This window comes from Vidua chalybeata, chromosome 6 (assembly GCF_026979565.1).
Source record: "Vidua chalybeata isolate OUT-0048 chromosome 6, bVidCha1 merged haplotype, whole genome shotgun sequence".
Classification (NCBI taxonomy): domain Eukaryota; kingdom Metazoa; phylum Chordata; class Aves; order Passeriformes; family Viduidae; genus Vidua; species Vidua chalybeata.
The window spans coordinates 36,181,912-36,202,703 of record NC_071535.1 but is presented as its reverse complement, the minus strand read 5'-3'; the positions used below and the strand labels follow the sequence as shown (position 1 = coordinate 36,202,703).

The window sequence follows — 20,792 nt, the reverse complement described above, 5'->3', positions numbered from 1 at the left end:
CTGGGGCGGGCGCACCTGGACGCGGCGCTGTGCAGTGCGGGGTTGGCTGAGCCGCCGAGCGCCGGTCCAGCCGCGGCCGCCTCCGCGCAGCCCCAGGGCCGAGCTGCGGGATGAGCACCGGAGTTCGCGTTCCCGATGAGCTTCCGAGGGGCAGCGCCCGTGCGGGGGTCGGCGCTGGCCCTGGGCGCTCGCCGCCGCAAGGCCGCTGCCGGCGGGAAGCTGGGTTCTCGTTGCGGTGCCGCCTCCGCCTCGGCAGCCGGGGCTCGGCCGCGCTGTTCGCACCTGGGCGGGCTGCCCGGGGCCTGATGGGCGCAGGCCGCTGCCCGGCCGCGGGTGGGGCGAGAGGGATGAGGAAGGAGAGGCCGGGGCGGGGCAGGCGGGTGACCGCGCATCGCCGCGAGGAGCTCTGTCCCCTTCGGGGGCGCAGCAGGGCTGTCACCCTTGGGCTCCGCACAGTGACAGTAGGAAACGGTGGATGTGATGTGTCCCGTGCCTAGGTGAGTACGGCCTTCGAAGGGAAGGCTTCCCACTCTCACAGGTGACTCCTCACTGCAGGCAAGACCCTCGACATTCGTGAGGCCACGGAGCGGGCACTCCCCTGTGGGTGCCATCATCGCACACCAGCCCACAGGACGCGTTTGTAGGCCACAGTGCCAGCCCAGAGGCTGGATCCGCCTGGCACACCAGCACCTACGACAGGCCTGTGCTGCGGGAAGGAGGAGGTACAGATTTGCTGTGCTCATAGCAGCTTGTATGAAGTGAGTAAACACACCGTAGTGTTTCTCTCATGTGAAGTTTCTTTAAGCGGGGAAAAAAAATAAAAGGTGCCTTTATTTCCCTATTGCCAGCTGAATAAGAAGATAGTGTGAATAATTTAAGCCCATTCTTCATTCATCACAAGGAGATCATAGTTAAAGAGTAAGATTATGAAAAGTATCTCCTCTACTACTTTATGAAAACGAAGATTTTTAGCTCTGGTAGTTTACAAGTGAGTTACCCAGAAGTGGGAGCTGTGAACCAAACCTAGCAATGAACCCAGACAGTTGCGAGTTGCTCAGTGTCAAGTTTCAGGAAGATGCTTCTTCATTAACAAAGGGAATTGCCTCAACCAGTGGGCCACCAGTCATAGTGGTGTGGAAAAACACTGGTGATGAGCATACATTTCGCTGTATGTAGTTAATGCATATGTGTATTATGTGTCCTAACAATTGAAGCAGATAATAAGAAAGCTGATGGAGTGAAGAAATGTTCATTTTGTGAATGGAAGTGAACCAATGGTGATGGCAATAGGTGGAGAGAGTTGCTTTTTTTATACGCAATAGTGCATATTTTCCTGGGTTACAAAAGGAGTTAGGGGTTTTGCTTACCTTTAAAAGGCACTTACAATTTCTCAGATGGAAAATATTCAACTGGAACTTCATATTCCTTCAAACTTGTCTTAAAGGCATTGCAAAGGTGACAGTTATCCTAGCATAAGCAGCTCTTCTTATGCACCAAACAAATAATTTTTTTCACATTCACTCTAAAGTAGGCAGTGTTTTTCCTCCCAGATCATAACTGAGGGTAGGTAAATAACCTAACCACCTCTTAATTTAAGTAATTAGTTTTGCCAACAAAACTTGCAGCATGCTAGATGTAATGAGGAGCTCATGAATATGAATCCATTTTGAAGAGTACTTTATTGTTCCCCAAATAATTGACAGGTTGCCTGAGGTGTACAATTCTTCGGGAGAATTTTCTGATTCAATTAAAGAGAATGGAAAGGCCTTAACAAACTTGTTTATCTGGTTTGTCTGTTTACCTGTTCATCATTTCAGATCCAGGGGGCATAGTTTCGCTCATCACTTTGGAACTTCACAAGTTAATTCATTATCTAATACAATTGCCATGCACATAATCATGGGATTCCGATGTACATGGGAATCATGTACACCAGGTATACATGTCTTTTTGCACACTGAAAGCTTTAAAAGACCAAATAGCCTTTCCTTCATCGTTACTTGAAGTACACTGAGCTGTAAGTTTCCAAATTACCACATGCTCTTCATAAGCAGACAAAACTTAGATGGTTCGAATAAAAGTCAAGCAGAGAAAAAAATAAACTAAAACTGAGTCTTTTCAAAAGGAAAATCTGTTTCCACTTATGCAAAGGAAGTCCTTAAAGAAAAGATCTAATATTTTTTAACTCCCTGCTCCAGAAATACACCAAGAAGTCCTTCAAGGCTTTCTGTTCTACTATTTTAGCTTCAGAGATGCTGGTAAGTATTACAGATACCAGCGTTTCCTCTGTCAGTGCAGACTTGCAGAATATCTTTACTACACACCAAAAAAAAAAAAAAACCCAAAAAACCAAACCCAAAAAACCACCAGCACATTAAAATCTCTATGTAAATAAGAATAAGAAATTGAGCTACTCTAGTTTCTTTTTTCTTTCTCTTTTTTTTTTTTTTTTTTGATAGTACATGTAGTTACGCTGAGATGCATTGTGTTGATTTCCTTTGGAAAAAGTTACCTGAGCCAAAACTTGTCCTATGCCCTTTGTTCAGCTCTTACATTGTTAGTTCTAGTTGGCTATCTTGATGTAAAAATGTCTCTTTTTGCAGCTGTTAGTCAGCAGCTCTGAACCACAGCAAATGGGCACCTTGGAGTATCCTTAGTAGTACAAAATAAATCAGGAAAGCAAACTGTCCTGGTTTCAGATGGGATAGAGTTAATTTTCTTTATAGTAACTGGCACAGTGCTGGATTTAGTATGAGAATAATGTTGGCAACAGGCTGATGCTTTAGTTGGGTTTGAGTTGTTCTTACTCTAAATCAAGGACTTTTCGACTTCCTGTGCTCTGCCAGTGAGGAGGTGCACAAGAATGGAGGGGATCACGGCCAGGACAGCTGACGCGAACTGTCCAAAGGGATATTTCACACCACAGAACATCATGCCCAGTATATTAATGGGGAAGGAGTTGGCCATGAAGTGTCAGTGGCTGCTGGGAGACAGGCTGGGCATTAGTCAGTGGGTGGTGAACAATTGTATTGTGCATCTCTTGTTTCTATTGGATTTTATTTCTCCCTCCATTACAATTAGTAGTAGTAGTGTCTAATTGCTAATATCTTTTATATTTTGTTCCAATTATTAAATTGTTTGTATCTCAGCCCATGAGGTTTGCCTTTTCTATCCACTTTTTTCCTCACTGAGGCAGGGGTGGGGGAGTGAACAAGCAGCTGCTGGGACTTAGTTGCTACCTGGGGTTAAACCACAACACAGTGTGTTGTCTTAATTCAATCCTGAATGTCTCACTTGGCTGTAGACTGCAAGAAGAAAAGTACTGCATACCAAAACTCTTAAGTTAGAGAGCAAGAGGATTAATTACAGAAATTACTCCAAATCCCAAAAGGCTTGCCAGACCAAACTTTATTATGACCACATAATGGCTATGAAAAGATGTGAACAAAAAAATTTAATTGTGCTGGTATGTGCATGGCAATGAATATGATTTCTTAACAAGTTTGACTGTATGAAAAATAATCCCCAGTCATGTTAAGAGATTCTTGCATATTAATATGGATGTTTTATTTTTAATAATTATAAATATTATGCATAATTATTTAAGATTAAATGTAGTAAATGTTAAATCATGTAATGAGGCAATAAATAGAATTGGTCTGAATTAAAAAACATATAGAAACAAGCCAGTAAACACCAAAGTGAAAGCAAACTATTTCTGGGCACAGCTAGACATAGCTTTAGCTTTTATTATTTTTCAATTTTAAAAAGAACAGAGATGAGAAAATAGTCACATATCTAATGGGGTACCCACTTCTAATATCTTTTTTGTTTGAAGAAATAGATCAGAATTTCCAGGAATGTCTGTAGATGGAACACAACTTTCTAATGCTTCCAACTTCTGGTTCCCTAGGCTTTGTAAGATATAGCAATGGAAAAATAAGTTTGCTTTCTTGGACATCATCTTTTTTGTGTAGTAAGGGAGATGTGAGAATTTTCATCAATAGTTTTTGTGTGAAAGGAATGCTCTAATTTTTCTTCAAGGAATCTTTAAATATTTAAATCTGGACCTATGCACCAACATATTCATATGTCTGTGATGGAGAAGGGTGACATGATTAACAATGTGCAAGAACTTCTGAACTCTACTGTTATTTTTTTCAAATCAACATGTATGGCAGTAGATGACTCATCCTGCAAAGTCCAGATTCATCGGTTTCAAACACTTCCATTGGAACTTCCTTGCCTGAACTTTGGGGTCTTGGCAATACTTATTTATTTTTGTATGAGTCAGAAGTTCTGAATAATGTTTCTGCTTAGTTGACTACAGAAAACAAGCTCCACAAAAATTTTTGGAGAGTCAGATGTCAGGAAAAAGAAGAGAGAGGAAAAAAAAAAAAAATAAAAGGAGGATATGGATAGAAGGATGACCAGAACTTAAAGAAGGAAAATTCACAGGTTTGGTTAGTCAGTAAGTTAACATACACCAACTCCTAGAATTGAAAAATTGTTGAAAATTTTCACTAAAATTAATATATAAATGGAGGCAGAAACAATGCTTTCACTGAAGAGTAGAAAGGTAAAAACATTTCATAAGCTCACATTTCTGGCAAAAGTCAAGGATCAAAGGAAGTATCAGCCAAAGATGAGAAAGCTCTTACAAAGTTTTGTAGAGGTTTAAACAGGTATCTAGTTAATAGCAAAAGACAAATCACAGACCTTGAGACATTTAGTTCAGCCCCTTTTCCAACTGTCCCTACAACACTCCTGGCCAGTGGGCATCAACCTGTTGTAAAAGTACTTTGTTGATGGAAATCAAGGAGTTTCTTATGAGCTGTTTTGCTATTCTCACTAAAATAATTATTTCACCCATTATTCTTCTCATATCCTATCATCAAAGGAATTTATTCCTTTCCTCTGTGCAACTACCTATAAAATTATTTGAACACTATTTTCATCTCTCACCACCAGTCTACACTAAGGCACCTGAGTTTCCTTCAGTCTTTTTCCACAAATTGTGAGTTCTCGACACAGTGTCAATAAGCATGAAGTCACCACTCACGTGACAGAGGGATCTTGGAAAAACTCTAAGAGCCCTGTGTCTGGGTTCTGGCTTCTGTCTATTTGACAGCTTCAGGAACTCCAGCAAGTATCTTTTCCTTTCTTTTTTTTCCCCTTGGTAACTGTCTTTTCTTTCCAAAAGAATCTCAAATTCCCTACAATATGACCTGAGTAATATTGTTCAGTTCAAATGATGTCTGGAGTGTGAAAAATAGCATCAACATCAGGTTTATGTAAGTTTAGGTAAGCTGAGAATAGGTACTGATTAATTTAGGAGGCCTTTTGAGGAGAAATATGACAGTGTATATCTGCCTACTTTGCTAGGAGAAGAAGGGTCAGTTGGTAGTATAGTGCACCAAAGTATTGATGCTATGAGATACGGAATTTTAAAAGGAAAATTTTACGTCATTATGTAAAGAGAATTCTGCTGCCAGGCCTCATATTATGTGTATAATTCCATTCTGCAAAAAGCTTCCTGATACCTGGCTTGTGAGGATAAGATCCATAGTGAATAAGGTACAAAAGTGAAAAGCAAAGATTGCTGCATGGTCTCATTATGATTAAGTTGTAAAAACGGATTCTAGTCTTCAGAAAGAAGTTACAGTCAAGATGGAAGTTTTAGGTTACCAGGCAATATAAAATACATGTTAACTTCCAGCTGTACTGTAGACTGCTGGTCTGATTTTAAGGTGAATACACTATTTCTGTGCCTTAGTTTTCCATTTGTAATGACTCATTGTGAGTCACGAGTGGATGACTCAGAGATTGTGGACAGTACAGCTCCTATGGATTGAAATCAGAGCCGGCCTGAAAGGTACTGATATGGATTTTCCTGCAATGCACAGGACCCCGAATGACAAGCCATACACACGCAGTGCAGTTCATGCAGGTCAGCTATAATATCCTTTTCTGCCTGAGACTGATTTTCAGCATCCATATTGTTATAACCTTTACACATCTGAAAATGTTTCACCTGTGGTGTTCTTCAGGCAATTAGATGAGCTACAATTATAGTAGTCACATTTTTCACGGAACATAGTACAGGGGATCTTCTGGTACAACTGTAGTACAGTGTAGAGCTGTTGTTGTAAAAAAATATAACTGACTTCGTTTTCAGTAAGCTTTGTGTCATTTTAATGTACCAACTGGGTTCTTTTAAATTATTGACTATTGCCATTACCTCTTGCCTTTAAATTTTGACATTACCTCTGCCAATTCTGCAATTCCATAAGAATTTCAGATGCTGTGACTTAACTTAGCTATCTTTATCTACTACAACAACCATAATAATCTAAATACCACTATACTTCCTTCCTAAAAGTTCAAAAATGTAATTGAGAAATTAATGTTCTTCAAAGACTCAATTACTTCTATTTGTTTAAAAACTTAATTCTCTAAGTGTCTACCATGTGGTTCACAATTTTATAAAAGCCAAAAAGAGCAAATTGTTGTTCGTGTCCTCTCCCCATTATCACATATCAGTGAGAATCTCTTCCTGAATACGGACTTGCCCCAGCTCAGAAAGGTTGTATAGCTCTTGCTTCCATCAGACTCATCAAGTGCCTCCAGTTTTAGTCCAGTACTCCAAAATCTCATATCATTAGTTATCACTTACATTAAATACAAGGTGAAATGAAAAGCCATCCAAATATAAAAATAAAATATGAATTTTTGGAAACTAGATGTAAAATTAAATGTTGCATCATCCCAACTAGTTATTTCATTACACTGATTCATAACATATCCTTGCCTGGGGACTTATATATGAATGATACTAAATAGGTAAGTAATTGGGCAAACATTTGTTAAATTTACCTGTTTGGATCCTAAGCCATAGCACAGCAATCTCCCCTGTTAGCAGGAAAGTGTGTGATCTCTTTCTGTACCACTGGGTGATAGATGCAATCCCCCATGTACAATCACTCAAACACAAGTTACAAAATGCTATTCTGTGGTCATGATATCTGGGCGTCCCAAAGGTCTACAAGAAAGTGCATCATGCTTAATTATAAACTGCTATGACACAGAACTAATATCTGAATTATTCAACTTTTGATACATTTGCAGCTGAAACCATTTCCAAATATGAGATGGAACAAAAAATACAGGTAGCACTGGTCTCTAACTGCATTACAACTGGATTGAAGTAATTTCTTACAATGGGGCATTCTTGAGCTTCCATTAGCTGTGTGAATGACCTCTAGTCTCTAATACAAACTGGAAAAAAAAAAAAAAAGCCTCTTGCTCTGTATTGTTGAAAAAGCCTTCATACAGCAGCACTGCCATCTCCTGTTCGCTTGTTTCCATGCACGCCAGTACGAGGTTTGTGTTGCAAAGCAGCCACAGGGAAGGTGCAGTTTTCTGCTGCTAGGTAACTGAGGCAGTAACATTTTCTAACACTCAGGGATAACACACTCGTAGTTCTGCAGATGGGTAGAATTTTCACAAGTGAACTTTTTTTTTTTAGCATAGAAAAGTACTACAGCCATTTGTCCAGAATTTCTGATATATCACATCCCAGCCGAACACTAGCTCAAAATGTGTACATTTGTGCTGTGCCCAAGGAATACATTATACCTGTTGAATATGCCTCTGTGGAGTTGATCTGTACACAAACCAACACATTTGAACAGATCTAAAATATTCCCTGTAGTCTACATGAGTTCTGCAAGTCCAAAGCATGATGAATGACTCGTGCACAGGATTAATTCAATGCAATTGGGGTGTATTTGATTATATGCAAGCATTTGTGTGGTTCATATGCATTAGGTCCAACAGGTCCTAGATGTATCACATACGCTCTGAATCATTAGGACACAGGCAAGATAGAGCCATTGTACTGCCAGAACACAGAGTTAGAATCACAGTCATGTCAGGGTACTGGCTTCTTGCTTATCATAAGCCAGGAGGGGACAGTTTATGCTTCTGAGAATATTTCTACACATTTACAATGCCTGGTGCAGGGTCTCTTGCAGTCAGTCATGTGCCCACTGAACTCTCTCTGCTGTGCTAAGGTGTTATAGATATGGGCCCTATAGATCAAACCTGGTCCTGCTTCGGGATTCAGTGCTGGTACTGACACCACCTCTAACTTGACCAAGCACTGCTGCAGACTCAGCTTGTTGCCACCACTGTTGCCAGTTCAAACCAGCCACGTCTGTCCCACAAATTGCTATGTGCTGGGCTCAGAAAAGCCAGAGGACATGATACTTTTGCTTCCAGCTTGGAATAGAGCTAGATAAGAGACCAGGACAGAGGTTTCTACTGGATTGTTCTTGAACCTGGGAAGCGTCCCAAACCAGAACCTACCATGAATCATACAGGATGATCCAATTGCTCTTGGTTACTTGAATTATTTTCTAGGACAATCACTTTCAATACACAGAGAACAGAAAATTGCATCCAAAGCAACAAAATATGGAATGATGGGTAAGGAACATAATAGTGCATATAAATGATAGTTGCCTAAGATAGATTTTCCCTTCCCACAGAATCACAAACTTTCATTATTCTCATTCTTCCCTCCTTTGGAGGCATATTTATTGTTAAAAATAAGTTAAGAACTACTGAAGACATTAGCAGGAACTGAAAAACAGTTCTGTTTCTTACTAGCCCAAATGTCCAGCAGGGTAAAAAGTCTTATAAACCATTTTGTTGGTGAGATCTCAGTTCACACTCAGTTAATTGGCCTGTTTTGCAGGATTTAATCTGGTGGCATAAGAATCTTGAAATAAATCTCTTAGCTACGATTAGAGATGAAGGAGAGATTAGCACAGGCAGGAGAGTTGAAGTGGTTTTCTCCATTGGTGAGTCAGTGTGAAGACAGAGCAACTACAGAGACATCAGGAAATCAGTATTTCAGCCATCCTCAGGATGTCCAATTCAGGTATTTTCTCCCTTGTATTCAGCAAGTTACCAGTTTCAGGATCCTGTTCAGTCCTCTGAAGCAGGTTAGTGGTTTGTCACAAATGGCAATGTATGTTTAGTTAAAATAGCAGATTTTAGCAAAATCAGTAAGATAAAATGTGGCTTGTTTATGACAAAATTGCAAAATTTCTTTGAACAATTTTTATCTAATAAGTAAATATAAAAAATAGCTGTGCTATGTCTTGTTCACTATAGTTGATAACAAAGGAACAGCTAGGTGACATCTTGGAAGCAAATTGTATGGTGGTGGAAGCTGTCTTTAAAGTTAGATAAATTTCAATTAGACAAAGAAAGCTTGAGAACAGTATTGATAGTATGGGAGAGATTTCCACACTTATTTGTCTTTTATTGAAAGAAGTATTTCTCCCTTTATAGAATAAAATCCAGTTTGCTATCCCATAGCTGGGGAAAGTATGTCTGTGTGTATATGATTCATAACTCTGGAGTGGCTCAAGTGCAAATGTTTCTAAAAACTATGACAACTATGACAGAGGCATTAGTACCACTGAAATGCTGGGAGCGTTTGTGGCTTTACAGTAACCCACTGCCAACCGTGACTTGGAGAAGAACAGAAACAGGTTGCAGAGCAAGACTGACAGTTTTAGCTCATAATTGCAGTTCAGTTCTTTCAGCTGGAAAAACTTTCTTCATGGTGCTCAAAAAATTATACTACGCAGCTGTGCATGTGTTGCCGTAGATCTTACACTAATAAATGTATTCAATACTTTATTAAACAGTTAGGGAAAGAATAATGTTATGATGCATTTATAGAATTCTTTATGATGTGAAGAAGAGTCTTCTTATCAGAAATGAATTCAGTAAACTGTTAGCATAGGTGAAAATCTTAACATAAGTATCAATGTAGAAGGCTAGGAACAAGGAACAGAATAGATAACTTGCTCTTCTGTCCCAGACTCAATGCACTCAAGATTTCATGACAAGCACAGTATCTCCCAAAGATCAATCCCAAGCATATCAGTGATAGCCAGGGTCAGTCAAGAAGTGGTCTTTGAACTGCAACAACCAGTCATTCCATCCCTTTTCTCTGGCACTAGGACTCCATGAAATCACAGATCTTATGCTGCTGCTGTGGGTAGCACTGTAAGATAAATGTCAATATTCCATGAAATCTGATCCTATAGCAAAACTAAAAATTCACAAAGGAAGCATGAGAATTTCTGGAGACAAGGAATTACAGGAGAATTTTTCTTGCATGGAAGTTTTTACTTTTTTTAAAATTCAGGCTTCTGAAAATTGGGGATGGAATAGCTACATGAGATTGAATGTATCTCTGCTTATGGAACTCAACTTCAAGTTTCTCTACGGCTAGAATATGACCAAGTCTTAAATCTACATCTTCCAAAATCAACAATGCCTCTGAAGTAAATTAAATTTGAGTAGAACTATTTATAACTTTTGTCCAAATGTTAAAAATAAATATGTTTAGCAAGTAGGGTGTTTTCAGTGACACTGTAACTAAATGTGTGCTGAACAATTTTGAGGCATTGTTCAAATAGGTACATGTGTTTCACAGAAACAAACAGTGAGTGATGCATTCATGTGTGCTGGCCATTGAACGTGAACTGTGTATCAGCAATCAGTAAATTTCACAACAGATTCTTGCTGTTGTGAGCTCTGAGGCCTGAGTATCAGGGGTAAATTAATCTATTAGCAGCCATCATTTACAGTTATTTAAGGTCAAATCACAAACTGCTTAACTGGTGAAGCAATCAAAGGTACTGTCTCCAGGCTTAGCAGGCTTATTCAGGCTGTCAGCTGAATTCAGAGGGAGGCTTAATTCTGTACCACCAGAGCATGATACCTTCAAATGAGGTCTGAACAATACTGGAAAAGAATGGTATAAAGCAAGTGTTGTAATTTTATAAATGACTATTCTCTGGACATTTCTGTAAGATGCCTATAATTTATATGATTATCACAATATGATTACAATCAATATTCAGCTGTATCTGATAACCTCAACAATCATTACAATTAGGACCCTGTTTTTAAATTCAGAAAGCCGCTGGCCTCAACACCTTTGGAAATAGACTGGTAAAGAAAAATACTGTGCATTTTGCACACTATTCTCTATATTGTTCAAAAGATACACAGAGCTGAATAGCTTTGAGAGGAATTAGTTTTCTCTGTAAATGCAGGAGTAAATAAATGCAACTTGAATTAATTAGATCTCACAGGCCTTAAAATCTTAGTGTATGAAGATATTTAACCATATCCTAATATGAATCACACAACCTATTCCTTGCCTGTACAAACAGAACTGATTCCTTCCGACGTAAACACATGAAGACGCTGGGATTCCATTACCTTTTTAAACTGCACTCTGCAACAATCTGCTTAGCCAATGCTAAGCTTCACTGCAGCTGGGGATCCTTTACCGGGTCAGTGTAGCCCTACTTCTGTCCAGCTTGTCTGTTCCCAGGTGTTTTTCAACAGGTGTATTCGCTGTTTTAGCTGATACAAGTTTTACTCAGTAATAGCATCCACTAACTTCAAAAATATTATACTGTTTATACATCTCTATTTCCCCAGATTTACAGCATTACACTTTACTGTTTAGAAATGCCATTGTATTAGTGGAATTAAATGACTATATAATTATATAATGCAAAGTTTTACAGTATAAAATCACTCTAATGAGAGTTGCCAAATCAGGAACAAGACAAGAAAGTTTTCTGGAGAGGAAAGAAAAAAAAGGCAGCTGTATATATGTTTGTTTATTTAACTTTTGAACACAAACCTGACCATAACACAGGAAAATAATAAATACCTATAATTGTTAAAAAAAAATACAGGCAACAAGTAGAAGGGAAAGACACTGGGAGTCTTCTGAAGGGAAAGACAGCAGACCAGTTCACTTTTAGATATCGGGTCTGCACAGAAAATTGGTCTTGACAAAAATTCATAGGAATCCAGAGTGTCTCTTTATACTATTCACTTATTTTTAATTGCTCTAGTTGGTCCTCAGAATTTATGTTTTTTAAGTGATTCACATTGTTATGAAATTTAAGCAATAAATTTCACTGGGGCACTCCCTTGGCAGGACTCAGAGTGCGTGAGGCTGTACAGGAAGTTCTTTTGTAGGCTCTATAAATACCTGGTCAAACAGACAGTAATCTCTCTCCCTCTTCTTCAGATTTCTGCACGCCTTGGATCCATGCTCCTAATCAGCTTATGAGCTTCCCTTGACCTACGCTTCTTTTCCTAATGCGTGTCTGACTATGGCTGTCCTCAAAGTCAAATTCACCAAAACCAAGCGGGACAAATTGGCTCAGATCTTATGGATCCTCAACTGGGTTTCTGTAGTGAGTGGGATCATTCTCTTCAGTCTTGGCCTCTTTCTGAAAATAGAGATCAAGAAGCGCAATGAAGTGATGGCAAAAGGGGACATTAACTCTGTCCCCAACATGCTGATCTCTGTAGGGGTCATAGCATGTATCATCAACTTTCTGGGTGGCAAAATCTGCTATGACTGCTCAGATGCAAACAAGTTCTCTCGATGGAAACTAGTAATGCTGCCATACATCGTATGTACCTTCTGTTTTACCTTCTGCATCCTGGTGGGTGCTCTCATGTGCTATACCATGAGGAATGAGCTGGAAGAGTCTCTCTATCTGGGACTGAGGGATGCCATTAAGTTCTATAAAGACACAGACATACCTGGGCGATGTTTCTTAAAGAAAACAGTGGATATGTTACAAATTGGATTCCGTTGCTGTGGAAACAATGGCTTTAGAGACTGGTTTGAAATTCAGTGGGTATCTCCTCGATATCTGAATATGGCTTCCAAGGAGGTTCTGGAGTAAGTATTTATCAGTCATAACAAAAAATTCTAGGAGAAAAACTCTTTTGAGACTGGAAAGGCCTTTTTTTCTGGACCGTTGTATCTTAATTTAAAAAATGTAGAATAACCATGTTGCTCATAAAATATGCTAAATAGATGCACGATCAAAAGTAGCCTTTTGCTAAATCTTTAGGGATGCTATGCAAAGCAAAGATGTATCTCCTTTTTCAGTGTGGTGAATTAGCTACCTCAAAATTTTAATTTCATTTATAGTGAGCTGATAACAGTAAGAAAAAAAGGATTGTACTATCAGTACATTGCACAGTCAATTCTAAGCACTGAAAGACCCCTCTTCTTCAAGGTATTAGATTTTGCAATCCCAAGTTCAAATCTGTATGTTCACATGTGAGAAACTGCCAAACACCACATACAAAAAAGCAGAAATTCCTCATTTCTTTCTGGTGGTGGTGCTACACTTGATGTAGCAACTGTGAAATTATATGCTCAAAAAGAGTGGTAATACTTACAGAGAAGGTAAAAATTAAAAACTACCAAAAGTAGACAATCCAGTCTGTAATAATTCTTCTAAAGCTGAAAAAGGTCTTCACTGACAAGAGAGTAGTAGCTTTGTATTCCCAGGAAAGACAAATGGAAAGAGCTTGACTGGCATTTGTCAAATGCTGCATTTTGTTGAACTCAAAAATTAGTGACAATAAAGCCAGAGAAAGGGAGGCCAAAGGTCTTAATTTCACAGAATTTGCAATTTGAAACTGCCACCATAGCAAAGTATATATAGAGAGCTGCAAATATACCATAGGGCAGGACCTAGGAGAGTACAAACGAGGGCATCAGCATACAGAAGACACTTGTCTGTGGAAATAAAGCAATACAAGCATTCTCAGGAGAGACGTTAGAAAGTGTCACAGAGAACAGACTGACCAGAGCTATTTCAAGTCTTGGGTCTATGCTGAAAAGTGACAAGACAATATGATCCCCAGGAATTTAATAGCAGCTTAGTGTGAGGTCAAAAGTAAAACAGACTTCCTTTTATTTCTGTGAGAGAGGCAGAAACAATAATGTTTTACCCAGGGTCTTAATTAAACTGTGTTTTCTTCTGCAGGCTCACCTGTGCTCTGCCATTGCTTTGAGAATGCACTGTCAATTAGCTTTTGCCCCATTTAGGCAGAAGGTGACAGTGAAATGTGGGTGAGGAAAGTAATTTCTTAATTTCTTTTACTGTGGATAGATTGCTTAATTTTATCTTGATTGGCAGAATCCAAGCTGATGCTGTATAACAAAATTATACCATGGCTTCCAAAAATCTGGTAGGGAAACATTTGATATGAAATCATTGGAAGTTAAGCCCAGCTGGTAATGTTCTGAAAGGATGGAGAAGGAATCAAATCTTTCTTGGTTTCAACTTGTACTCTGTGTCAGTTAGTAGTCTGTAGATCAAGAGGCAAAGCAGGTGAGACCTGACATACTGTGAACTCACATGTAACCTTTGCAAAACTCAACTTTTCACCTTCCTGCAAAACCCTCTTCTACAGCTCTACTGCCAACAACACAATTTGACAAGGCATGGAAACAGTCAGTAGGAATGGTAGGAACATGATGTTACAGCAGTACAATGCTACCATTGCTTTGGTTGGGTAAAAATCATCTTTGCTCAAAAGCAAATTTTTCCTTTACAATACCATAACAACTTTGAATTGCAGCAGCAAATAGCAGTGAATGTCTTGCTCCACCAACTCTTTTAGTAAGGTCTTCCCTTCTAACAGTACCAATATACTGTTAAGTACCAAAATACAAAAGAAATAATTTTTAAATTTGCCACTAGCAGAGGAAACACAGTGGCAGAATGATATAACCCAAGTCTGGAAACTGCTACTGTTGGCAGTAAGAAAGAGGATTCCTCTTTATAACATGCCTGGAACAAAACAAAGCATTTAAATTGATGCTTGGAATCAAAAGAAAAGCTTAAGACCCAGTTTAAGAGATTGTACTTCAACCATCCTAATGCTGTACTATATTGGGGTCATTAAATATATATAATACCCTGAAACATAGAGGGCATTTTGCCATCCCAGGTAAGGTCTTCCCTTTCACAATATGCCAATCTTCCTCTCCTCTGTGAGCTTTCTTTTCTCCCCCCACATCGGAGCCCTCTGGTTTCCTTCCCTTCCAGTGTTTGGTTTTGCCTATGCCCACAACATGGCTCACACACTTCAGTCCACTTTCAGTGGATTCTTTGGACTCTTTTGCATTGATTCCATCACCAGATGGCCACAAAATGAAAAGCTAGACTTGAAAATGGAGAAAAATTCATGCCTATCCCATTCCTAAGTGGGAAATGGCAGGTGAACTTCCTGGTTTACCTGGAAAGATCTTTGAGGAAAATGTTTTTGAGAGAATTTTAAGTAAAAAAAAAAAAAAAAAATTACAACCCAAATTAAAAAGAGAGGAAGAAAACAACAAGAAACAAAAAAGGAGGTTGTATTTAGTAGGCTCACAGCAATAAAATAAAGCAATTTTTCTGCCATCACAGAACTGACACAAATACTGAGCTTCCTAGCAGCTGATGTTTCATTTGAAGGTTACATTTATTAATTTGATGGTCCCAAATTCCAGATGAAGACTGGACCACAGTGTTTCTGCTCCTTCTGTTTACCTGATGAGTTTCTTGTAATTATTTCCTTCCCTCTCATTTTGATCAGCTGTAGTGGAACAGAAAAATATTATTTGCAAACATTAATAAATGAGTACGTTTTGGAAAATATTAGAAAATTTACTATTGGCAAATAGTGAAAGCTGTATATCTGTGTGAAAATTATCTTTCATGTATTCTGGCTCCCTTACAAAGGGGGGGCCTGGACTTGATAAACCAGGGCATGGTTCTCACCCATGGGGATGTCTCAGGAAAGCAGCCTTTTCCACCAAGCATGAAAATAGATACACGCTTAGAGGCTGCTTCCCCAAGGTGTGAGAGTGTCTCTCAGCATCTTAGATACTGTCCAGTTTCTGGAAAATCTCTTTCTCTGAAGAAAACAGATGCCAAGGATTCATTTATCTTCCAGAAAATCTTGGTTAGTTTGAGACTGTGTTCTCTTCCCATCCTATGGGTTTTTTTCCTATTCCTCTTTCACCACTTGTATCCCTCCTGATCTTATGGAGGAGGGAAAGGACTATTTTTAGCAATAAATACATTTCTTAAAGTTACAGAAAGTGGACTTAGAAGAAGTAGAAAATCCCTTGTGAATTAGTCTTAAAACATGTGCTGGACCAGCCCTTGCAATGGGTACAGTGGCAAAAGGCCAGTAGATGATTTCCAGTGGTTCCAGTGGCATACAAAGTTGTTCTTGTATTAGGATCTCTCTCATGGAATGATTATGTTGAAAAATCAATCCAGAAGTAGTGAAACATAGGATTTCCAGGGATATAACTTCTATTAGAATTCCATCAAGACAAACAAGTCCAAAATTTGTCCTTAGTATTCAGCACAAAGATACTAAAAAGGAAACATCTCCCTGAACACTGAACTCATGTCTGTGGCACAAATGAAGAACCACATGAGGTTCTGTGCTATACCACACTTAAATACGGCAAATCCAATATTCAGTGTTCCTGCAGTAAACAACTTTTCCTGCTTAAAGTATATCCTCATTTTCCTTTTGTTATGTTGGAGAGGCCTACATTGCAGCAGAGGTTTGTTACTCCCTTTCCTAAAATCACAGGCACTGCCTCCTGCTGACACCAGGTTTGTAATGCCCAGACTTTGTCCTGTTGCAGCCGTCTGAAGAGCAACATTGATGGGAAGTTCTTGGTGGATGGAGTTCCCTTCAGCTGCTGCAACCCTAGCTCCCCACGGCCCTGCATCCAGTACCAGCTGACAAACAACAGTGCTCACTACAACTACGATTTCCTCACAGAGGAGCTCAATATCTGGATGAAGGGGTGCAGAGAGGCTCTGCTGGATTACTACACTGGTATCATGAGATCCATTGGCATCGCAGCATTGCTTATTTGGTTGTTTGAGGTAAGTCTCACAAAAATGGTCTCTATCAGATTAATCAGTCTTCTGTCTCTCCAGGATGGAAAACGACGACAGTGCAACACATAAGAAGTGCTTCAGCATTCAGTATAAGGTCCACAAGCACTTCAGGAATGTTGTAGGATTTCTTTTAGTAAAGACAACCTTTCTGAAGTCCACAGAGCAGAAGGAAATCATGTTGAGGATGAGAACTATCAGAAACCATGTATATCATTTACAGAGCTTTTTCAACAGAATATAGCATATTCCTTTCCCTGATGCATTGATGGGATCAGATACAGGATGACACATGCAGTGACACAACTGCAATGAAATTTGATGAGAAGGTCTGAATGTTGTTTTAAGTCAGTTTTAAGAAATATATAAAATATGAGTAGGTCTTTGGCTCAATGCATTAGTTTTGTTTATAATTAAAATTGAGTGTTTTATTAATATCTCAAAGCCTCCTTTTTATATTACATAGTTTCACCATACAGACAGTACTTGCAGTCATGGCATATCATCCTTTTTGAAGTAGACTGGGCTACTGGTTATGCAATCAAAATAAGCACATCACAGGCAAGCTACACACCTGCAAATCTGCAGTGTCCCTGCTGTAAAGAAGAGTTCTCTGGATGTTGTCATCTGCAAGTAAAGGACTCCCCAATGGCACAGGCTCCAATACAGTTTTCTTACCATTTTAGTATGTTTTATTTTTCTATTGCTCTATTTATTACATAAATATTAACACTGTAATTTAAGTAGTTCACAACAGTCCTCAGGCAGTTCTAGGAGGGGCTGTGGTGCCAGAAATAACCTGAAGCATGTGAAAAGCTGTGAGGCAGCTCTCTGTGTTAATTGAAATATTGACAAGCTGATCTTGATGCCAACACAACAATGAAAGTAGGGCTTTTTCCTAAGCTTAGACTTGAGCCTCTGCTATAGGCCATCCTTCTTAATTTTCACGCCTTGGCAATGTTTGACACATATGGCTTACACAGGAATGATTAAACCACCTTGGAAGAAATATTGATTTAATCAATGTCAGTGGAAAAAAAATCCACTGAAATTAACATACTACAATTTTTTCTTTCACAGTGACTGATAGTTCCATTAATTGATCATCCATTCTACATCAATTAGTTGCAGTCTCTGAAGCTACAAGGTTCACGAGTAATTCTAGGTATAAATTCTAGGTATTTATATACTAATAACACGCAAGGGGGATTGTTACCTGAAGAATGAAGGGAGACTCAATCCATCTCCCCCTGCTATCTTTCTTTAAAAATGTAATTAACTGGAAAAGTGGTTAGACATATTGCTAGGATAAACAGTCTGTCTGCTTTACACAGTTATAAGGCCTGTAAAACACAATGAAAACTGAGAGTGATAGAACTGAGGCTGCAATTTCAACTGTTTAACCATTAACTGTTTCTTACAGCTCTCTGTACTGATTGGTGTCCGGTACCTACAAACAGCCATGAAGAATGTCCTTCTGCTAGGAGATCTGGAGGGTGAATCAGATGGTTGGTTACTAGAAAATAGTTTTGTGGAAACTGCCAAATACAACATCAACATCATTAAGAATCTCGGCAAAGCCAACCAGATCTCCACTGTCTCAGGCATGAATGACCCCAATATTAACGTTCAAAACACAGACTGTGACAAAACTAATATTACAACAAAATCTATCCCTGCAACTAGGTAGGCAAATCGCCCAAGAAATTACATCACAAGTGTAGCTTTGCTCTATTACAGTCACCAGATTTTATCTGGTGGGGGAAAAAAAAAGTAGAAAAATTAGTAAAACAATTGAACAAACCACTGACTGGTGACAGCTCCAAAAATGCTGATACTTCTTTGGATGGATGTGATTTTACTTGTAAAATCCCTGATTCTCAACGCTGCAAGAAATTTATGTAATGTCCTCCACTTTCTCTCCTTTACTTACAGACTTCTATTGTGGTCTGAATGTATCAGAATAATCATTATGCACAAGCAAATATTTCAGACAGGGTGGGTCTACATGTACTAACAAAGATTAGTCGAATAGGTAGCAAAGAAGTTTGTCATTACACCTATAAAAATCCCAAGAACAATGAAATCCCAAAAGAAATTATTAGACTGGATAAAAAGATTATTTATAAAAAAGGTAACAAAAACCAAAATGAAGATTCTGCTGGTGCAAGCTAGGAAAGGAGAAATTTTAACAAAAATATATGTATATTACAGCCTACAAGAATCTGCCATGTATGTAAAATTCAGGTGAATAAAATAAAAGTTATCACAAAAGTATTTCATTTGTTTTTCCCAAAATGTCTGAAGTACCTTTTCCTCCCTCCAATAGTTTAGAGAAAGCTAGTTGTCCCACTTCTCTGAAAGTCAAAGGGTACAGCTAAAAGGAGTTTTCTGCTTAAGAAAACTAACTGCCAGCTTGTGCAGGGATATTTAAACTTCCAACTAGCATGTGATGGCACAAGTTTAAAAACAAGTAGATACTTCCTATGAAACAAATACTGATGATCCTAGATGCTTGAAAGCTCCTTGTTTCAAAAGTACTTACCACACTGATCCAGGGGTGGGAAGGTAAGAGGTTATTTGTAATCAGTAAAGGCAGACAGACTGACAGCTTGCACATCACACCCCTGCTACAGTGCTCAGGAGCTTTGTCAATGCATGGAGTGAAAACCTTCAATGCCCAAAACACCTGTAGTTACAGGATGCCCTGTGACTGTAACTGATCATTAACAGTCAACAGGAAAAAAGTACCAATAAAAAACAGAGGTGGAAAGACCAAATGAAATATTTTACTTGTTACTGCTGTGAGTGCATTCTTTGGATAATCAAGTAAAAGAAGTTTTATCACTGAAATATTTTAAATAGAACCATTCCTGCTTTTGAAACTGTGCAAAATAACAGTAAAAATTTCTTTATCTAAATACTGTTGTATCCCATGACATGAGAAAAAGCAAAAATTATACTATAAGGATATATTGTAAATAAATTGTGCAATGTAATGATCTGTAGTATAATTCCAGCAGGCTATGTACATGACCATAATTTCAACTGGAATTCCTTCACTGCCTAACATGCTGGACCTACACGTAAGTATGTTAAAACCCCTTCAAAGAACTAGATTTGTAAGCTGAGACTTCCTTTTACAAGAACTGTTAATTCTTCCCTTTGCACTACACTTACATGTATGCCTACTTCTTGTCTTCATTGCAATCACTTTGCCCAGTGAGGCATTAAAACTTAACTGGTGTGTAATTCCTTCAAGCCATTTCTGAGAGCCAGAAGTACTTACCAGCAGCTCTATAATTAGCTGATACAGGCTGGAAAAGAATGAATGCAGAAAGTTGTAGCTCCTTGAGAGATCAAGGAGAAAGACACTCATGTATTGCAAACTAATCAGATGTCACATATGTTTTTCTTTAAATGCAGTATATTTTTTTTTTCAGGTAAGTATGCCAAGTGTCACCTGTGTCAGTCAATATCAGTCACTTCCTCAACACAATTTTAGTCTATTTTTGGTAGAACAGTCCTAGACCTCAATAACTAAAGCTTGCAGAATTATAAGAACTGTGAGCTTATTCTTTTGACAGCTTTCTAGTTAGTTCATGGGTTTGTCAAGAATCTGCTCTGAAAAAACAGATTTGGAAGGAAGAGTGAGCTGATGATCCAACCTCAGCATCTCTGTCAAGACAAAAAAAGTCCAGCAGCAGCTGTAAGACATTACCACAAAGAGCAGAGGTGTAAGTACCCAGCTATACAATTTTCTCTGGCCCCCACACAGCTCATTTACTTGCATATGAAGAAAACACATATTACCATAAAAGACTAATCAGCATTTAGCACATTAACCTTTGTCTCTCAGCCAACTGCCCCAAACTGCAGCAATAGAATGTGATTGGTTTTCAAATTAGCTTACTTTCAGCATGCATCTCACAGGCAACAGTCCTTCTCTGA

The 20,792-nt window shown here is 38.7% G+C and overlaps 1 protein-coding gene across 3 annotated transcripts; it reads left to right on the top strand.

Moving 5' to 3' along the window:
* The first annotated feature begins 421 nt into the window (after positions 1–421).
* LOC128789980 (photoreceptor outer segment membrane glycoprotein 2) lies at positions 422–19,628 on the top strand. 3 transcript variants are annotated; one of them, XM_053946367.1, is made up of 4 exons: positions 422–497; positions 12,146–12,811; positions 16,583–16,829; positions 18,265–19,628. In XM_053946367.1, exons 2-4 carry the CDS (start codon positions 12,231–12,233, stop codon positions 18,529–18,531), a joined length of 1,095 nt encoding a protein of 364 aa, XP_053802342.1. In that variant the 5' UTR covers positions 422–497; positions 12,146–12,230; the 3' UTR covers positions 18,532–19,628. The 3 variants fall into 3 exon arrangements, with proteins under 3 accessions (XP_053802342.1, XP_053802343.1, XP_053802341.1); XM_053946368.1 differs by lacking the exon at positions 422–497 and adding an exon at positions 737–758; XM_053946366.1 differs by lacking the exon at positions 422–497 and having other exon boundaries at positions 11,666–12,811.
* Positions 19,629–20,792: the final 1,164 nt, after the last annotated feature.

What these genes read in the sequence shown, in the direction of transcription:
- LOC128789980 (XM_053946367.1), top strand. Translation starts at nt 12,231, where the DNA reads ATGGCTGTCCTCAAAGTCAAATTCACCAAAACCAAGCGGGACAAATTG. An exon ending in GCTTCCAAGGAGGTTCTGGA is followed by an intron (nt 12,812 to 16,582) that starts GTAAGTATTTAT and finishes GTCCTGTTGCAG; the next exon opens with CCGTCTGAAGAGCAACATTG. An exon ending in TGCTTATTTGGTTGTTTGAG is followed by an intron (nt 16,830 to 18,264) that starts GTAAGTCTCACA and finishes TGTTTCTTACAG; the next exon opens with CTCTCTGTACTGATTGGTGT.